General features: G+C 51.9%; 1 protein-coding gene across 1 annotated transcript in view; it reads right to left on the bottom strand.

The window, feature by feature from the left end:
- Positions 1 to 20,147, bottom strand: part of DYSF (dysferlin) — a gene marked incomplete at its 5' end in the record, with an annotated part of 48,084 nt that overhangs the window by 13,176 nt on the left and 14,761 nt on the right. The window contains 22 exons of the mRNA XM_009081971.1: positions 845 to 936; positions 1,287 to 1,442; positions 1,771 to 1,899; positions 2,776 to 2,874; positions 5,533 to 5,589; positions 7,144 to 7,217; positions 7,543 to 7,708; positions 8,682 to 8,843; positions 9,675 to 9,776; positions 10,653 to 10,662; positions 10,731 to 10,739; positions 11,425 to 11,465; positions 12,527 to 12,667; positions 13,505 to 13,686; positions 14,335 to 14,412; positions 14,672 to 14,765; positions 15,690 to 15,863; positions 16,329 to 16,471; positions 17,398 to 17,503; positions 17,627 to 17,741; positions 18,637 to 18,803; positions 19,690 to 19,821. Coding sequence (XP_009080219.1) covers positions 845 to 936; positions 1,287 to 1,442; positions 1,771 to 1,899; positions 2,776 to 2,874; positions 5,533 to 5,589; positions 7,144 to 7,217; positions 7,543 to 7,708; positions 8,682 to 8,843; positions 9,675 to 9,776; positions 10,653 to 10,662; positions 10,731 to 10,739; positions 11,425 to 11,465; positions 12,527 to 12,667; positions 13,505 to 13,686; positions 14,335 to 14,412; positions 14,672 to 14,765; positions 15,690 to 15,863; positions 16,329 to 16,471; positions 17,398 to 17,503; positions 17,627 to 17,741; positions 18,637 to 18,803; positions 19,690 to 19,821 — 2,429 coding nt within the window. The remainder of the gene's footprint in view (positions 1 to 844; positions 937 to 1,286; positions 1,443 to 1,770; positions 1,900 to 2,775; positions 2,875 to 5,532; positions 5,590 to 7,143; positions 7,218 to 7,542; positions 7,709 to 8,681; positions 8,844 to 9,674; positions 9,777 to 10,652; positions 10,663 to 10,730; positions 10,740 to 11,424; positions 11,466 to 12,526; positions 12,668 to 13,504; positions 13,687 to 14,334; positions 14,413 to 14,671; positions 14,766 to 15,689; positions 15,864 to 16,328; positions 16,472 to 17,397; positions 17,504 to 17,626; positions 17,742 to 18,636; positions 18,804 to 19,689; positions 19,822 to 20,147) is intronic.

The raw sequence follows: 20,147 nt of genomic DNA, 5'->3' as shown, positions 1-20,147 counted from the left end.
CCCCTGGCCCTTAAGGTGAAGCCCATCTCTAGAGTATCACTGCTCCAACAGAACCATCACTCCAGGAGGACTACAGCCACCATTTAATCGGACTACTACTACACCCTGACTGACAGGGTGTCAGGTTACTTTCTGACTCTGTCAGGTTATTTTCTGACTCTGTCAGGTTACTTTTTTTTTGTACTGTTGCATTTGTGTTGTTTTGTTGTGTTGTTCATATTAAATTGTACTTCTGATTCAGAGTCTCTCACCGGTTTGCTTTTCAAACCAGCACAGATCCACACACCATCCCAATCGCCCAGTGCTCGGGCAGACCCTTCACCCACTGCATGTGGCATCTGGATCCAGTTCTACCAGTGCTCTGTTGTACTGGCTCAGTTCAGCATAGAATCATGGGATGGTTTGGGATGAAAGGACCTTGAAGGTCATCCCATTCCACCCCCTGCACTGGGCAGGGACACATCCCACACATCCCATCTGGACCTCCAGAATCATGGAATGGGTTGGGTTGGGAGGACCTTAAATCCCATCCAGTCCCACCCAGGGACACACCTCCCACCAGCCCAGTTGGCTCCAAGCCCCATCCAACCTGGCCTGGAACATTCCCAGAGATGGAGCAGCCACAACTACTACAATTTGAAAAATCATGGAATGGTTTGGGTTGGAAGGACCTTAAATCCCATCTGATTCCACCCCATGCCATGGGCAGGAAGCAGGTAGAGAGACACCATCCCACCTTGAACTCACCCATGACCAAGGGGTCATTGTTCATGCCCTGTGACCTCTCAACTTCCTCCATAGGACAAGAAAACTCCTATGGATCCCAAACAGAACCAACACTTACTTCCCAAACACAGGCTCCACCGTGCAGGGCAGGTAATTCTCCTGGTCATTTATGGATTTCTTTCCCACTGAAATCTTCACGTAGGGATCACACTGAGTATGGACATGGAAATCAGTGCAGGAGAGAGAAGCACGTGGAATGGGTTGGGTTGGGAGGACCTTAAATCCCATCCAGTCCCACCCAGGGACACACCTCCCACCAGCCCAGTTGGCTCCAAGCCCCATCCAACCTGGCCTGGAACATTTCCAGGGATGGAGCAGGCACAGCTTCTCTGGGAATTACATCCCAGCCCCTCATTGCTCTCCCAGCCAGGAGCTCCTTCCCAATATCCCACCCAAATCTCCACTTTTCCAGGGTGAAGTCATTCCCCCTTGTCCTGTCACTCTGTGCCTTGTCCCAAGTCCCTCTCCATGAGCTCCACCGGAGTGTTCCCATTGGATACCTTTCCATTGGAGTCCTTGGGCTGGAGGTCGAAGGCTCTGATGATGTAGACCCTGAGGAGACATTCCTGAGGGCCTCTGGCCGGGAGCTGGTGGAACTGCCGAGGAGGCAGTGGGACCCGTGGGTCATCGGGGAGAGGATAGATCTTGAAGGAACCCTGGGAAGGACAGAGTAGTTCAGGGATGCTTGGACACCTCCATGGGCAGCTCTCAGCAGGGCTGGAACAACCCTCTGGGGAGTGGAACAGAACCATGGAATGGTTTGGGTTGAAAGGACTTTAAATCCCACCCAGTCCCACCCAGCACACCTCCCAGCAACCCAGGTTGCTCCAAGCCCCATCCAACCTGGCCTGGAACACTCCCAGCAGCCACAACTTCTACAATCTTAGGAATCATGGAATGGTTTGGGTCAGAAGTACCTTAAATCCCATCTGATTCCCCCAGCCCTGCCCTGGGCAGGATACAGCTGGAGACAGCCCGTCCCACCTTGAACTCGCCCACCACGGATGGGTCGTCGCTGGAGTCCTGTGCCCTCCCTCGGTAGAGCCTGAAGGTGTGGCAGAAATCTGAGAGGTGCTCGAAGTCCTCCACATTCTCCAGCTCCATCTCATACACCTGAAGAGGGAGAGGGCATGGAGGAATTGCTCTGACAACACCCAAACTCCTCAATCCTCAGGGAATACAACCCACAGGGACATGTTCCTGGGATCTGCCACCCTTGGGGGTCTTCCAGGACAGTGATGACAAGGATGTGACAACCCTACAATAAATAAATGGCCCAAGACAAAGACCCAGGTGAAGTCAAGGTCTCATGGAGGGTTTTCCATTGGAGATCTTCCTGCTGGGAATGTTTTCCTTCATTCCAGGAAAGGCCTAGCGCCATTTTAGCTCTGGTAATGTTTCCTTAAGATCGGGAAAGCTCCTCCCCATTATAGCCCTGGGAATGTTTTCCTTTGGACCAGGAAATCTCCATTTTAGCCCCATTTGATCCTACTGAGAATCTTTTCCTGAAAACCAGGAAAGGTCTTCCTCATTTTAGCCCTGAAAATGTTTTCCTTAGGATCATGAGACTTTCTGGGTTGAGCCCAATTTGATCCTGCTAGGAATGCTTTCTGGAAGACCTGGAAAGCTTCCCCATTTTAGCTCTTGGGAATATTTTCCTTTAGACCAGGAAATATCTATCCCCATTTTATTCCTATTTCTTGTCTCAGGTTGCCCAAACCTCCCTGATCAATCCTTGTTTTACCTTGTTATTTCCAAACCCTTCCCGGGGTGGCAATTCCCCATCTCCTCTCCCACTTCCAAAGGGATAATTCCTTGAAGGCTGCAAAATTCCCAGACAGGATTTTTTCCAAGAAAATTGAGGGTTTAAACTGATTGGTTTTTAAATGAAACCAAATGTTCTGTGTGGAAAATGATCCCATTTTTTAACCTGGAAGGGAAATAAGCCTTAAAATTCCCCCAAAAAAATCACGGATTGAGGCCACATACCTTGAGGGTGTCAAATCCTCTCTCCAAGTAACATCCACACTTTTCCCTCTCTCCCGTGGAAGCATAGAACTTGCTCCACCAGTCAATGAACTCTTCCTCCTGCTCCAAGAGATCCCAGCGTTACTCATTCCAGGAGCAAATCCCAAGGAAAACAGCAGCAGCAGCAGCTCCTAGGATTTCCAGAGGTGAACTGCAGCTCCTCCTTCCCTAGTTTCCAGGGGGTTTGGGGATGCTCCAAGACCAAATCCAGGTGTGGCAGTGACCTCCATACCATGGATCATCCCCTGAGGGGATGATTCTCCATGGAATGATGAGGTTAAGCTTCCAGGAAGAATCCTGAAGCATTTTTAGAGATATTTTGGGTATTTGGAGAGTGGTTTTCCCAGGATTTTGGTGTAGGAATTCACTCTGGTCCTGACAGCCTGAAATGACTCCAATTTTAGGCTTTTTCTGGAAGTATTTGGGATTTGGGGATGGGGAATGGCTTAGTGGTTTGGGTCCAAGCTCCATTCAGCATCCCAATCCAAATAAAACCCATGGATCAATGAATAAATCCATATATTTCCACTAAAGTGATGGTGCACAGATCTCCAGACGGACCTAGTTTCTTGGGATATTAAGGAAAACCCTGGGAAAATCCCACCCACCCTCAGCTCGCACATCATATCCAGCACCACTAGTTGCCTCATTCCCTGTACAAACCATTCCAGCTCTAAGGCTGCTGCTCTCAGAGGAAAACATGGATTTTCCAACAACTCCATCCTTGAGTTTTCAATAGGAATCCATGAAAGACTCCCACAAAATAATGTGGCCTTCATTTTGGTCCCAGACTCCAACTCTGACCTCCTGGAAGGTTCAGAGCAGAGGTTGGTTGGGTTTATATGAGAAGCCAATGTGGCAGGAATGAAATCCTTGGAAAAACATTGGATTTAATGGAAATATAACAGGAATTAACTTCAAGGCCTTGGTTGCTACCTGGTTTTTATTGGAAAATCCAAGTTTGCCTTTCATACCTTGTTTCCTGTGATCCACTGGGATCACAGTGTGCTTGTTATGGAATTCCAATGGGATCTAAGGGAAGCTCTTGGATTCATGCAGGGACTTACCCATGGGATCTTCTGCAGCCTCAGGAGAAAGAGTAGAGTTAGAGGTTTTAGCTGATTCCAAGTGATATTGGTTAAAAAAAAGATGGAAAAATGGGAAGGGAAGGGCTGGAATGGGGATCCTTTGGGAAATGGGAAAGGGATCAAGACACCACAGAACAGGCTGGAGTGAGGGAGTGCAGGGATAAACCTGGGGAGGGACAAAAGCACCTTGGGAGAGCCAAAATCACCTCCAGGGAGCCAAAATCCCATCCAGGTAGCCAAAATCACTTCAGATAGCCAAAATCACCTTGGGATAGCCAAAATCCACTCAAGGTACCCAAAATCACCTTGAGGTACCCAAAATTCCATCTAGGCATTCCAAATCACCTCAGAATAGCAAAAATTGCCTTGGTGTAAGGATAAATCACTTCCTGATAGCCAAAATCACCTCAGGAGAGCAAAAAATTACCTTCAAGTAGCCAAAATCTCCTCAAGGTACCCAAAATCCCACCCAGGTAGCCAAAAGGTGATCCTCAGGATAGACAAAATCAGCTTGGGATAAGCAAATCACTTCCTATTAGCCAAAATCACCTCAGGATTGCCAAAATCAGTTCCAGGGAGCCAAAATCACCTTCAGGCAGCCAAAAAATACCTTCAGGTAGCTAAAATCACCTACAGATAGTCAAAATCACCTTGGGATAGCCAAAATCAGCTCCAGGCAGCCAAATATCACCTCAGGAGAGCCTAGATCACCTTGGGATAGCCAAAATCCCATCTAGGCACCCAAAATCACCTCAGTATAGGCAAAATCAAGTCCAGGCAGCCAAAACCCCCTCCAGGGAGACAAAAGCATAAGTAAGGTGTGAGTAACTGCAGAGAAAGCTCCTTGTAGAGCTTTTCCAGGGACCATGGAGCCTCCTCCTGCAGTTCAATAGCTCAGAGGTGTCTGAAGGTTCCATGTGAGCTTCTCTCCTTAGGGAGATGCCCACGAACCATAGAATGGGTTGGGTTGGAAGGAACTTAAATCCCACCCAGTCCCACCCAGGGACACCTCCCACCAGCCCAGGTGGCTCCAAGTCCCATCCAACCTGGCCTGGAACACTTCCAGGGATGAAGCAGCCACAGCTGCTCTGGGAATTCCTTCCCAGCCCCTCATTCACCCTCACAGCCAGGAATTCCTCTCCAATATCCCACTTAAACCCCCACCTTTCCAGAGTGAAGCCATGCCTGTGTCCTGTCCCTCCATGCCTTGTCCCTAGTCCCTCTCAGCTCTCCTGGAGCCCCTTTAGGCACTGGAAGGTGCTCTGAGGTCTCCCTGGAGCTTCTCTTCTCCAGGCTGGACATTCCCAGCTCTCCCAGCCTGGCTTCATGGCAGAGGAGCTCCATCCCTCTAAGCACCTTGGAGCCTTGTCTGGACCTGCTCCAAGAGCTCCATGACCTCTTGTGCTCAGGACTCTCAGCTGGATGCAGGATCCCTCCCAACCCAACCTCAACCCCTTTGGCATGAAGGACAACCCATTCCTGACCGGCCCCAAGATAGAATTGCTACTTTTCCAAGCATCAAAGGAGATGTTTCCCAGAAGGAATTTTCTCATTCAATAAGTCCATGCACATAAATCATTAATTAAGTCATTAATTAAGCAATTAGGTTGGTAATAAAGCAAATACCTACATGAGGCAGCGATGTTGGGATGTTAATTAGTGCTGAGCTCGTCATGCCCTCGGCAAGCTACAAATTAAGATGACCCATTATCCATGGAATTAGAGGCACAATGTTAAACACACACCAGGAAAAGCAAAATCAGGGAGAAATTGATGGAATTAATCCACATAAATCCTAGCAAATCCACCTTTTTCTCCTCTGGGAAGGAGGTTGAGGTGTTCCAGGATGAGGAAACCTCATGGGTTTGGGTTTTCATGGATGTCCTGGGCATGGGAAGGGTTGGGATTCATGGATGTCCTGGAGATAGGTTGAACGGTTAGAGAGGATAAATGGGGAATTAAAGGGGAAAATACCATGGAGAAGCTGTTAATATCCTCAGTGGAGGAGAACATCTCCAAGGACACTGAGGGCTGGAAATATAGTGAGCCATGTTCCTCCCAGGATCCAAGGAGGGATCTGAGCCAGAGCGATTTTAGGTAGAAGGGAATTGGGATTGCTCAGGACTAAGGTCAAGGTCAAGGTCAAGAGGTTGTCCTCAGGAGCTGCCACCACTTCCCTGGGCACCAAGCAGCAGCTCTGCTCTTGGTTTGCCAGGGTTGATCCCTTTGGCATGGAAAAGAGGGGGGAAGGAGATGTTTTCCCTCCAAACCAAGTGGGTTTGGGCATCAGGCCAAGGCCAAGATGCTTTCCATGCTCACCAGCTTGGGCTGGTTCCAACCTCATGGACCCAGAGCTCCACCACACCTTGGGCCAAGCTGAAAACACCCAATTTCCAGCTGCTCCACAAGGTTTTCCTTGGATCCAAGGCCTGTCCTGAGGATCAGTTTCAACCAGGACACCCTCATGGCTCTTGGAGGCTGCTGGAAATGACTCTTCCGTGGTTGATTTATCAAGGAGCAGAAGGACAAACACCTGCTCATCCCTTAGGGCTGCAAATGGACCTCATGGATGTCCTTCCTTCCATGGATGTACTTCCCATAGGGATGACCCCAGGGAGAAAACGAGGTGCACAGCAAGTGGGACAAGAGTTGATCCAGCAGCCTCTTGCATGTGCTCAGCCCTTCCAAAACCAATTCCATGTGCAACTAGAAGGGATTATCCCAGGAAAATTGCTTTCCTAGGGAGTTTAGGTGGTTTTTCTCCATGTTGGTGACCAAGATGTGGTGCATGTGCTCCTAAACTTGATTTAAACTCATGTTGAACTTCTCATTCCACTTGGATGAGATAGATAGCACTAGCCTTGGAGCTGAGGGATTTCACCTCTCTTTGTTTTCCCTAATTTCTGATGAGGACAAAGTGATCCTTTGGTCCAGTCATCCATGGGAGGAGCAGGGAGAACATGTTGTTTCCCTCAGAAAAGGCAGTGTGGTCCCTCACACCAAACCGTGTGATGGATGGATGGATGGATGGATGGATGGATGGATGGATGGATGGATGGGGAAGACTTTGTTGTTGTGCAGGTGGAGAAGAGGTGCTGGAAACACACATGGAAGCTCCAAAGAGCAGGTTAGAACCAGACATGACCTCACATTGGTATCACTCTACCTTCTACCTTCACAAGTTCCCCCATGGCACACAAACAATCCAGTGTCTTCCCACTGATCCCATGGTTTTCCATACCTGGACAGGAATCAGAGGCTCTCTGTCATCGATGTCAATGAGGACATCATCCCTGGGCGTGAGGCTCACATCATCTGCAACCAGAACATGCACCAGAATCACCAAGACACCCAGAGGTCAGAGAACCCAACACTGAGACACCTTGGGATCAACCTCCAGGAGTGATGTCCTCTCACAGAGCCTTCACACCCTCATGCCCATGATCCCAAACCCTCCCAGAGCCATCCGAACAGCCAAACCTCATGTCCATGACCCCAGCCTCTCCCAGAGCCTTCATACCACCCAAACTTCATGCCCATGATTCCAACCTCTCCCACACCCTTTAAAATCTTTCAGGTCCTTCCAACCCAACCCATTCTGGGCTGCCCTGAAGGTCCCAGGTGTGCAGCCAGCAGATACCTGTGTGTTCCTGGGTTCCACCTGTCTCCTCGTGGTAGGGGTCACAGTAGAAGTCCTCCAGTGAGCGGATGGTGCACTGTCCCACCACAGGCCTTCGGCCAAAGGGTCTGTTGTCAATGATCTTGATGATGATGGGAGGACTGTAGAGGCTCTCCTTGGGCAAACGCTGTGGGCAGAGGGCAGGGAAGAGGTGATCACACCGTGCAGGGACAGCAGAAGATCTGCACCACCATGAGAAGGACGAAGGAGAGAATTAGCTTCACCGTAAGACACGTTTTCAGGGCACTTTGAGGTCCTTCACCTAAAGATTGATCTTTTATGGCACCTCTGCTCTGGTGAGGCGCCACCTGCAGTGCTGCACACAGTTCTGGTGTCCTTAACATCAGACGGACATGGAACTGGTTGCTCCAGGGAGGATGTGGTTGCCCCAGGGAGGATATGGATGGACAGAAAGAATACTCACTATTTCCAGTAGGTGGTACCGTAACACTTTATGTCCATCAAGATATTGTAGTCAGAGAGGCTTAACATATTACATCTTCTAATTTTCAAAGAATAGAGGAAATAATTTTATTTCTCAGTGAATTAAACCCACTTACCTGCCTGACAATAGAAGATACACTGAGAATATTATACTCAGCAGAAGTCAGGTACAAATGAAGAAAACAAAAGAATATCAATACTTACATTATGGTCAAGGGTAAAACCACAACGAGATAAGCCAAAACAGTTTCTGGTAAAATACATGCACTGCTGATGAAATGTTTTCAAACACATAAGCCAGCCACTGAGTCTATAGTGTTCATCGATCATTGAGAGGTAAGAGAAGCACTTGGCTGAAATGATCACTGCAGTAATGCTAAATTAATTCCTTGTATCACTGTTCTTAGTCTGTGAGGGTGGTGAGACACTGGCACAGGTTGCCCAGGGAGGCTGTGGATGCCCCAACCCCAGCAGTGTTCAAAGCCAGGTTGGATAAAGCCTTGAGAAACCTGGTCTGGTGGGAGGTGTCCCTGTCCAGGGCAGGGGGTTGGGACCAGATGATCTCTAAGGTCCATTCCAACCCCTTAACATACTATGAAACCTCCAGGACCTTCCCAACCAGCTCTGCTCTGACCCCATCTGTGCAGGGACCTCACCACTTCCATGAAGAGCACACAGACATCAAAGTTGGGGTTCTTCTTGACATTCCTGATGACACAGGACTGCACCAGCTGCCCCCCACACTCCACCAGCAGGCTGGGAGAGGTGACACTGGCCAGCTGGTAGCTCTTGAGGTTCCTCAGCCCCCAGGCCAGGATCTGTATGGAGAAGGGACAGGCAACACAGAATGAGCCAAAAGTTTGCCTCAGGGTCTCTCACTGAGCTTCTCAGCAATTGAGGGGAACCCTAAGTTTGGCGAGCATGAAGGAGAGATACATCAAGCATGCAGGACAACCAGTGGTGGGAGGAAACAGGTGTGCACAGAACCCCAGAGTCACTGAGGTTGGAAAAGCCCTCCAAGGCCATCGAGTCCAACCTGTGACCCGTCACTGCCTTCTCAACCAGACCAGAACACCAGTCAGTCTGTGGACAACTCCAAGGATGGTGACTCCACCATATCCCAGGGCAGTTCCAATGCCTGAAGGAAATCCATGAGGAAATCCCTCCTGATGTCCAACCTGAACCTCCCCTGGAGCACCCTGATGCCATTCTCTCCTGTCTCTTATTCCTGGGAGCAGAGCCCAACCCTTCCTGGCTGCACCTCCTGTCAGGGAGTTGTGGGGAGCAGAAGGTCCCACCTGAGCCCCTTTTCTCCAGGCTGAGCCCCCACAGCTCCCTCAGAAGTTCTCCAGACCCTTCCCAGCTCCATTCCCTTCGTCTGGGTCAGCATCAGGACAGTGCTGGTGGCATCTCCGTGGTGTCCCTCCTGTCCCTTGTTCCCTGGGAGCAGATTTAAACCCGAACCTATGTACACCCTCCTGTCAGGAGGTGTAGAGAGCCAGAAGGTCCTCCTGAGCCTCCTTTTCTCCAGTCTTCCAGCACTGGTGGAATTCCCCATGCACAGAGTGTGGCTTGGATCCGATTTCTGGGACTCATCCCTTGAGGGACAGAGGTTTGGGGTGTCCTCCTGTCCCTCACCCACCACTTACCTCAATGGCCGTGCGCTGTAGGACAGGTTTGATGCCCTGTGGGACCATGTAGATGTTGGGCTCCCGCTGGGGTGGAGGGTAGGGTAGGTCAGAGTCTCCAGACTGTGGAGGAGAGAGGCAAAAGACACATTGGGTCATGCCAGGATGGGACACCAACCCTGTCCTCATGAGGGATCCCTCCGGAGTCATCTTCTCTCTGCCAAACTCAGCTCCCTCTGGAAGTCCAGGAGATGAGAGCTGAGAGGTGAAGGTACTTGGAATGTGCTTTTCTCCCTTTAATGTGACCAAACATCTCCTGAGAGAAATCCCTGAGCTATTCCAAGGGGAATGGGATCTGCCCTTCAGCCCTTCAGCAAGGTTGGGCCTCTTCTAGGGAAGGAAGGGATGGAGCTACCTCTATCCCACACCAAGAATACGGTGGGAGTTATCCAGCGAGATGAGGAGAAGAAGGAAGGGACGGAACCACTTCTATCCCACACCAGGAACACATTGGGAGTTATCCAGAGGGATGAGAAGGATAGGATGGAACCACCTGCATCCGATACCAGGAGCAAGGTGGAAGCTCTGCAGAGGGATGAGGAGAGGAAGGAAGGGATAGAGTCACCTCTATCCCATACCAGGAACACAGTGGAACATTCCAGGAGATCCTCAACTCATGCCAAATTCCCCATGGCAAGTTTCCAGCTGGGATTTCAGTTGAGGTCCAGCCAAGAGTCAGCCCAGCATTCCAATCTCTTTGGATTGGAATGGTGGAACACCCCATGGACACATATCCCTCAGAGGTGGTCTTACCCAACATGACCTGGCATGGGGAACCCCCTCTGGGTTCAATATGGACCCCACTGTCCTGCTGGTGGTCACCCATGATCCCAAAATCCTGGTGCTCCTGGTTTGACCCATCTGGAGAGCAACAACTGCTCCAGGAGACAAATCTTAACCATTTCCAAGAGGAAAAGAAGCTAAATCCAACAGACTCACCTCATCCAGGCTGGAGGAAAGGTCGCTCTGGGGGAGAGAGGAGAGGACACCATTAGAGGAATTCTCATCCCTAAGCACATCCTAAGGCTGATGTTGATAAGTGAATAGAGTCATAGAATGGTTTGCTTGGAAAATACCTGAAAATCCATCCAGTCCTATTCAGGGACACCTCCCACCAGCCCAGGTGGCTCCAAGCCCCATCCAGCCTGGCCTGAAACACTTCCAGAGATGGAGCAGACACAGCTGCTCTGCGAATTCCATCCCAGACCCTCACCACCTTCACACACAGGAATTCCTTCCCAATATCCCACCCAAATCTCCACATTTCCAGGGTGAAGCCATTCCCCCTTGTCCTGTCCCTCCATGCCTTGTCCCTCTGCAGCTCTCTAGGAGCCCTTTAGGCACTGGAAGGAGCTCTGAGCTCTCCCTGAATCTTCTCTTCTCCAGGCTGGCCATTCCCAGCTCTCCCAGCCTGACTCCAGCCCTTGGAGCATCTCCACAGCCTCCTCTGAACTCTGGACTAGGCTCCATCTGCCCTGTCCTATGGGTCAAAAGTGAGTTGTCCCACTCCCTCCAACTTTATCAGCTGAAGGACACTGGAATCTCTCCCTGGGTATTCCTTTATTCCAAAGCAATTCCCTAGGACAGGATGGACACATTACTGGGAGAGGAACTCCAACAGGTCCTTTCAAAGTTCTGGGGGAGCAGAGGATGGTGCTGGAGCTCCACGGGGACAGGGGAGGGGATGGTTTGGAGGAGTTCCAAGCAGGACACAGTCATTACCTCAAATCCTGGGATGTGATGGATAGCAGGCTGTGAAAGGAAAACACAATTCCATCAGCATTCCTTGTGGCAACTCAGCTTTATCCAGCAGGAAACTTCAGCCACGTTTCCCCTCTCCATTCCCAGCTCTAGAAATCCTGGGCATGAGGGAAGGTCTTTGCTCTGACCAGGAGGCACCAACAGAGCCCCAAATGCACCTGGATGCTTCCTGCTAGGATCAAACAGGTCCTCTGGGAGAAAATCCCCTTCCAAGGTCTCCCCTACCCAGTAGTGAGGAGGAAGAAGAGGTCGTGTGCCAAGGATTTGGGGTCCTGGCAGCAAGGACACCCCTGGACCTCACCCTGCACCCTCAGGATTGTCCCAGCACAGCTGCTGGGACTTCCAGGGAGGAGGGAGCTGTGGGATTCCCATTCCCAGTTCCACCTCAGGGCTGGGAAGGAGGAATGGAATGGAGGTATTGAGCCTTCAAGTCCAGTTTTCCCTGGAACAGAGGTGTCACAGGCTGTGGAAAAGCTTCAGCTCTCTCAAACCCCCTCCAGAAACTGATTCCAAGCCAAAGGCAGAATTCCTCATGGATTTTTGATCCCTCTATCTCCTTCCATAGTCCTCCAGGCCTTGCATGACTAGAGAGGAAACCATCCACCCCTCCCCACCTGCACTAACACCTGGTTGGATCCTGCAGGTTTCCATCATGTCAGCCCTAAACCATCTCCTTTCCAAGCTGGAGAGTCCCAACCTATGGAATTCTTCCTCCAAAAGGGCCAAATCCATCAGGATTTTCCCATGGTTCAAAGACTCTGAGCTCAGGTGGACATGACCCAGGACATGGCAAAGGTTGGATCCTGGTTGGATCCTGCAGATTTCCATTATGTCAATTCTAAACCATCTCCTTTCCAAGCTGGAGAGTCCCAGCCTATGAAATTCTTCCTCAAAAAGGACCAAATCCATCAGGATCTTCCCACAGTTCAAAGGCTCTGAGCTCTGACCTCAGGTGGACACAACCCAAGGCTGGATCCCACTGGGTGTGGAGATACTCCGAAGGGGAAAGTTAGCATTCCAAAGGTGGAATCAGGCCTGGATGAGAATCTCACCTTCTCCCTCTGGATGAGCTCAAAGGCAGCCAGCAGCTCCCCCACATTCCTGTTGGCCTTGAGGATGGGATGCCAGGAGAGCCGTGGGGAACGTTCCAGGCTGGGCCTGCAGATGCAGCGTCCCATGAACTCATCTGCTCCCTGCAAAGCAACCACAGGAGCTTTATTCCCATCCCTCTTCCCGGTGGGATCCATCACCATACACCCATAGCCCAGCCAAGACCTCCTCAGAAATCAGAATCAAGGGATGAATCTTTACAGGACCAGGCAGGAAAAGCCAACGGGTTTGATGTCCACGTAGGCTCAAGTTGTCAGAGTAATCCCTGGGATTCTAAGGGCTGGAAACGCACTTTTTAAGGAATTTGTGATTAAAGAGGAGGTGAAATTCCTGTGGTTCCACAGGATTTCCAGAGCAGGAGCTCTGAGATGGAGTCTTCAGTTGCCTTTGCTGCTTCCTGATAGGGAGGAGGAAGAGGAGGGAAGGCAGAAAGGCTTCGAGGCCTTCCTGAGATGTATTCCAAGTGTTTTAAACCCCTCCTGCTCCTGGGACAGGCTTCAGCCCAGTTTTTTCTGGGAAGGACTCAAGTTCTTGTCACCAACCCCCCAAATTCTATCATTCCAAGGCACTTTGGATCCCCTTGGATCCAAAGTGCCTTGGAATGCAAAGAGCAAAGTATGTTCTCTACTTCCATCACTGCTTTAAACCTCATCCCAAGCTTTTTCCATGAGGAAGTATGGGTCATTTGGCCACTCTACATGATGGTGACTCAAGAACGTCCCCAAGGACGCCATGAGCAGGTCCCCAAGGACATCACAATCAGGTCTATCTGCTGAGCTCTTGTCTCCTGCGTGTCCAACCCCATATCTGAGCCACCCAGAGGTGCCCAACCATAGCATTCCAGAGGGCAGGAACGCTGCCACATGTCCATCCTATCCAGCCCAGCTCAGTCCCACCATGAAGATTCAGCTCACACTTACGTAGGTGTCATGGTCATATATCTCCACCACAACGTTGGGAGGAGACTCAGACACCTTCTGAGGGTCCCCAAAGATCTCAATCTCATAGAAGATGAGGGTCTGGTCCCACATGGGGTTGAGGGTGTTCTTGACCACCACTGTCTTCTGGCTTTGGTGGAGGAAGGAGACAATGGCATAAGGATCTGCAAGGGATGAGAGACAAGAGGCAGGGGGTGAATTGAAGCTCCTGACCCTCTAGATCCCACTGGTAAGGACTCCAAACTGCACCAAGGACCAGTTCCTCATGGAGTTTTGCACCTCCCAGCTCCATCTATCTCCTCCTGAGGTCCCCCAGGTGCTGCATGAGGAGAGAAGGAGGTGTCCAGCCCAGCCCACTCGCATTGACACCTTGGGGGTCCTCTGGTTTTCACCAAGCCAACCCTAAACCATCTCCTTATCCAGCTGGAGAGGCTCAGCCTGAGAGCTGGAGGTGATCTAAGGCTCCACACACACCAGGATGAAGGTTCCAGGAGGTCCTCACACACCTCTGGGAGCTCATCTGAGATCCAAAGGTGTCCTGCCTGTTCCAGAGGTGATGGAACACCCCACACACACCTGGATGCAGGTCCCAGGAACATCACACACACCCCTGAGAGCTCAAGTGGGATCCAAAGGTGTCCTGGCAGTGCTGGAGCTCCCAGGAACATCCCACACACACCTGGATGCCTCATCCCACTGTCTTCACTGCTTGGCTACCAAACACCTCCCATTTCACACCCATAAATGCCCCAGATTTTCTTCTCAGACCCACCACAACCCCCAGAGTTCATCCCAGGAGAATCTGGGCCCACCTGAGAAGCTGTCCTTGTCCATGGCCATGAGGTCTCGTGCCTGGTACAGGTAGCAGCGGAGGTGGTACCTGTTCCCACCTGCCAGAGGGAAGAGAACCAGAAAGGGGATGAGGTCAGGGAGGGTTTCCAACTCCTCCAAGCTCATGTCTGAGGGCAACTTGGCTTAATCCCTCCTGTGGCTTCTCAAGCACCAAGCCCTGAGGATGTTGATGTTCCACAGGGACAATCATGTCCTATCCATCACTTCCACCCTTCCTCCATCCACCTGCTCTCCAGGTGAGCCAATGGAAGAGGTTAGGAATGCATCCCTCTCCCTCTTTGAGCCTTGAGGTCTTACAGTCAAAGATGCAGGAGATGGTTGGTCGGTTGACACCAAAACTGAGGGTGGACATAGATTTGCCATCATCACTCTTGTCATCTGTCACTCCTCCCTGCAAGACAAAGTGAGGTGAGGTCAGGACCTCCCATGGGATGAGGTCCTTATCCACATGGGTGTCCACCAGGAGTTTGGACTTCTGGTGCTCCTTAGAACCACAGAATTTAGGTGGGAAAAGGCCTTTGAGACCATCAAGTCCAACCACCCCCTCAGCACTGAGGTGTCCTCAAGTGCCATATCCACATGGCTGTTAAGCCCCACGGGAATGGTGACTCCACAACCTGCTGGGCAGCCCCTTCCAATGCCTGACAGCCCTTTCCATGGAGAAATCCCTCCTGATGTCCAACCTGAATCTCTCCTGGTGCAACTTCAGGTTATTTCCTCCTGTCACTTGTCCCCTGGGAGCAGAGCCCAACCCCCACCTGGCTCCAACCTCCTGTCAGGGAGTTGTGGAGAGCAAGAAGGTCCCACCTGAGCCTCCTTTTCTCCAGGCTGCCCCCCCACAGCTCCCTGAGGCCCTCCTTGTGCTCCATACCCTTCCCAGCTCCATTGTCCTTATCTTCCAGTCGCTGTCAACCTTGGCCATGATCTTGACCATGGCTCTTCCCTTTCCTTGCATTCTGTCCACAACCTCCTTAAGGACCACCACAACCTCCTTGAGGCAACCTGTCTACGGTCTCAATGACTTCTCCACCATCTTATAGGTGTGTCTGGGATTGCCCTGACCCAGGGGTAGGACCTCCATGATCAGGATGGAAGGCTGGAGGGGTGGCAATGAAGCATCCCTGGATGAGGGTAGGTGGGACATGGAGACCAACTGCCAGTTGGGACATCACCAGTGTGTAGAGCACCTTGGGGATTGCTCACCAGAGCAGAGTAGAGGATGAGAACCACCTCCTTGGATATCCTGCCACACTCCTTTTGATGCACTTCCCAACTTCTCAGCAAGAAACTTGGGAAGGGAGAAGGTGGCACCTACCAGAGCTCCTTCCAAGGCAAAGACAGCAGCAGCTCCAGTGAGCTCCAGGGGTTCCATCCTGCGTCTCCAGCGCCGGCGGCGGAAGGCATCCGTGCGGCGCTGTTTGAGGTGGAAGCGCCAGCCAAAGAGGGAAGCATATTCCCAACCTTCTCCATCCATATCCTCCTGCTTGTGCTGATGGATAGGGACACACCAGGGTCAGGAGAAGTTGATCTCACCACCCCATGGCACCAGTGCAGGTGATAATGGCACAGCCAAGGGCCTGTGCCAAGGGTTGTCTAGGTGATGACAACCCAAAGCTGGGGTCAGGTTCTTCAGGGTGCTGCCAGATAGTTGTCCCACCCTGTGTCCTCCCTGGGTCTTGCCAGCTTGGAATCATGGAATAGAGTAATGGAATCATTTGGAGGAGCACAGAAACATTGAGGTTGGAAAATATCTCCAACGGCATCGAGGTGAGGATGGAAAAGAGCCTTGAAGTCATCATGGAATGGGTCAGATTGGAAGGGACCTTAAAAATCATCCAGTTTCACTCTCAAGGATACCTCCCACCAGCCCAGGTGGGCAATCCCATCCCAAGGACATCTGGTTGTCCAAGGACATGTTCCCAACCCCCTGTGACCTCCTCCAGGCCTGTCCCACCTTCCTCATTGCCTCCATCTGTGCCAGGTCCCTTCGTCGGAGCCGCACCCAGCGTCGGCGCCGGTTGGTGTGATACATCTTCTCAGCTGGCACCCAGGCCTTGGGCTTGCGGTCTGGTGGGATGGTGATGCCATACTCCCAGCCTTGAAGAGGAGGAGACACCTGACTTAAGGTGGGAGAACAGCTTTTCACCTTGTCACCCACCAGGGACCTTCAACAGAGAAGGTGTGTCCAGATGATTTGATGGTTCTCCTGTGCCATGAGCCAATGGAGATGTCCCTCTGGGATGTCCAGGTGGTGGATCCATGATGTCCCATCTGCCCTTGGCTCCAGGTCCCAGCTTGGGGTCTCTCTGTACTTTCTTAGGCCACCCCACCCATGCCATGTCCCAGTGGAGATGTCCCTCTGGGATGTCCAGGTGGTGGATCCATGGTGTCCCACCTGCCCCGGCACAGAGTCACAGCTTGGGGACTCTCTCTCCTTCCTCCCTTGGGCTACCCCATCTCTTGTGACCATCTCAGATACCCTCTTGGCCTGATATTCTCCACCAGGAGCCAGGGAAGATCTCCATGGACTATCCCAGCAGCCAGGAGAGCCTTTGTGAATTCTTACCCCACAGCTCCACCCAGGGCAAGGGGAGATGGCCCCCCAGAAGGGGGGCCTGACCCCCTTCTCCTGACCCAGCAGGACAGCTCACATGGGCACATCATGTCCATGGGTGCAGTGAGGAACCCCCATGGCACTCTAGACCTCCACAGCTGACCTTGCCACCAGCTTGGCACCTGCTCATATCTTCGGGGCACCTTAAAGCACTCCAAGACTTGGATGAGGCTCCAAATTGACACCTTCTCTGGTCTTTGGCGTGCCCCTAGGCACCTCAAGACCTCCATGCAGGTCCATGAGTCCACAGTATGTCCATGAGTGCAGACAAGGAAACCCCATAGCACCCCAGAACTCCATGGGTGACCAGGATAGGAATGTTCTCATCCTGGTGCCACCGTGGATGGAAACACCACAATGGCCAGAACAGAGGAGACAAAACAGAACCCCCCAAACTGCCTCCTGGTACCTTTCTCATCCACAGCTCTGTTGAGGTCTATGTCCCACTCCACATCTTCCCACTTCCAACCTGCAGTACATTCAATCTCCTCCTTAGGCAGGACCTTCTCCCCATTCTGTGAGGGACAGAGGTGTTTTCAACAAAAGGATGCCCAGCAGATCCCTAAATCCCACCTAACCTCCTGAGAGCTTTCAGCCTGGAGTGGTGCTGAGCCCCTGGATGTCCTCTTGGCCCTTACCACATCAGTGTAGGGCTCAGTCATGTGGATCCACTGTCCTCCAGGGAGACGGACCTGGTTCTCAAACACCTCCTCCACAAAGCTCAGGTGTCCTGAGTCCACATCATGCAGCAACCTGTGCCGTCAGGACATTCCCATATCAGGAGATCCCCATCCTGCTCTCCTGAGAAGCAGCATGGTCTTGGGCTACCCCCATCACTCCTGAACCTCATCCACCTGAGGATCCAAGCAAAGGTCTCAGGTTTTGGCTCAGGTGAAGAGCAAACCAGGATGAACATCTCTCCCACCCCACAGGGACCCACTGGGGACCCAACTCCAAAGCTCCTCAGCCCTGGAGCTCCCAAACACCTCCATGAGTCCACATCACATCCATGAGTGCAGTGAGGAACCTCTACACCACCCCAGACCTCTATGTGTGACCTTGGGACCTGCTTGGCATCCTCTCAGGCTTTTGGGGTGTCTTGAAGGACTCCGAGACCTGGATGAAGGCCTATGAGTCCCCATCACATCCACAAGTGCAGTGAGGAATCCCCTTGGCACCCTAGACCTCCACGGGTGACCTTGGCACCAGTTTGGCACCTGCTCAGGTGCTTGGGGTGTCTTGGAGCACCCTAAAACCTCCATGAGTCCACATCACATCCATGACTGCAGTGAGAAAGCTCAATAGTACCCCAGACCTCTATGGGTGACCTTGCCACCAGCTTGGCACCTCCTCAGGTCTTTGGGGTGCCTTGGAGCACCATTCTTGGGGTGCCTTGGAGCACCTCTTGAACCTCCATTGGTGACCTTTCCAACAGCTTGGCACCTGCTCAGGTCTTTGGGGTACCTTGGAGCACCCCAAGACCTGGATGAGAGTCTATGAGTCCACATCATATCCATGAGTGCAGTGAGGAACCCCCAATGGCACCCCTGACCTCCATGGGTGACCTTACCGCCACCTTGGCTCATGCCTTTGGGGTGCCTAAGACACTCCACCAACCTCTGCTCTGGGGCAGAAATCTATCACTCACGTCTTCTCTGGGCAGATGAACCAGTCTCCAGCCCAGGTCCATCCCGTGGAGGGCCTGAAGCTGTCCTTAGGCAGTTTGATCTTGCCAGTAACATCAGAATACTTGGGATAGGTCAGGCCAGTGGTGCCCCAGTTGCCCACCAGTGCCAGCTTGGTCTGGTTCTCATACTGGTGGACCAAAAGCAAAGAGGGTTTGAGGTTAGAGACACCAAATCCCACTGATGATCCTTCAGAATCCCATGGGGAATCCATGCAGAGCTTTATCCTGAGGAGAAACCTCCTGGGAGAAGCCCAACCCCATCCCTCATCCCCATGGATTCCCACCCAGCAGCTGGTGGAGATGTTAAGAGACAATGTGGCTTTGTGGCTCATTCCAACTTGCTCCTCAGCCTTCCAGGCTGCATGGGCATGGAAACAGCTCCTTCTTCTCAGAGCTTTTAGGCATTGATGTGACCTGTACTCTCTGTGGTCCAGCCCATTCCCTCCCATCCATGGTGGACAAGGACAGAGACAGGACAGGGATAAGGGAAAGCACAAGGACAGGGACAAGGACTAAGCCCAACCCCATCCCTCACCCCGTGGATTCCCTCCCAGCAGCTGCTGGAGATGTGAAGGGACAATATAGCTTTGTGTCTAATTCCAACTTGCTCCTCAGCCTTCCTGGCTGGATGGGCATGGAAACAGCTCCTTCTTCTTGGAGTTTATAGGGATTTATATGATCTGTTCTCAGCATGGTGCAGAGCACTCCCTGCCCTCCATGGTGGACAGGGACATGGACTAAGCCCAACCCCATCCCTCACCCCATGGACACCCCCATGGATTCCCTCCCAGCAGCTAGTGGAGATGTGAAGGGACAATGTGGCTTTGTGGCTCATTCCCAACTTGGTCCTCAACCTTCCAGGCTGCATGGGAAAGGAAACAGCTCCTTCTTCTCAGAGCTTTTAAGGATTGATGTCCCTGTCCTCACCAGGCCATTCCCTGCCCTCCATCGTGGAGCTGCTTCCCACCCCAGGGAGTGGGGAATCCCAGGATGGAGACCCTTGGAATTGCTCACAGTCTCGGCAAAGACAGAGAGTTTCCCCTCGGCATACTGGTTGAATTCCTTCTCATCCACTGCGAGTCCAAACCAGAGCTGCACCCGAATCTGCGCTGGGATCCGTGGCCCCATGGCTTCCTCCTGGGGGTACTACCAAGGGACAGCCCCATTAGGACCCCCAAGGTGGACATCCATAGTGTCAGAGTGTGCTAAGGGCTTGGAATGGTCCTTAGAGACCATCTGAGAGCCTTAAAGGCATTGTGGAATCATGGAATGGGTTGGGCTGGATTGGAAGGAGCTTAAAGATCATCTAGTTCCACCCCCTGCAATGAGGAGGGACATCTTCCACTAGACCAGGTTGCTCCAAGTCCCATCCAACCTGGTCTTGATGAATGAATCATGGAATGGTTTGGGTTGGAATGGACGTTAAATGTCATCCAGTCCCAACCCCCTTCCCGGGGCAGGGACACTTCCCC

The sequence above is a fragment of the Acanthisitta chloris genome, unplaced genomic scaffold (assembly GCF_000695815.1).
Source record: "Acanthisitta chloris isolate BGI_N310 unplaced genomic scaffold, ASM69581v1 scaffold8849, whole genome shotgun sequence".
Taxonomy (NCBI): Eukaryota; Metazoa; Chordata; class Aves; order Passeriformes; family Acanthisittidae; genus Acanthisitta; species Acanthisitta chloris.
Note: the sequence above shows the minus strand (reverse complement) of the source record. Positions and strands in the feature narration are given on the sequence as shown.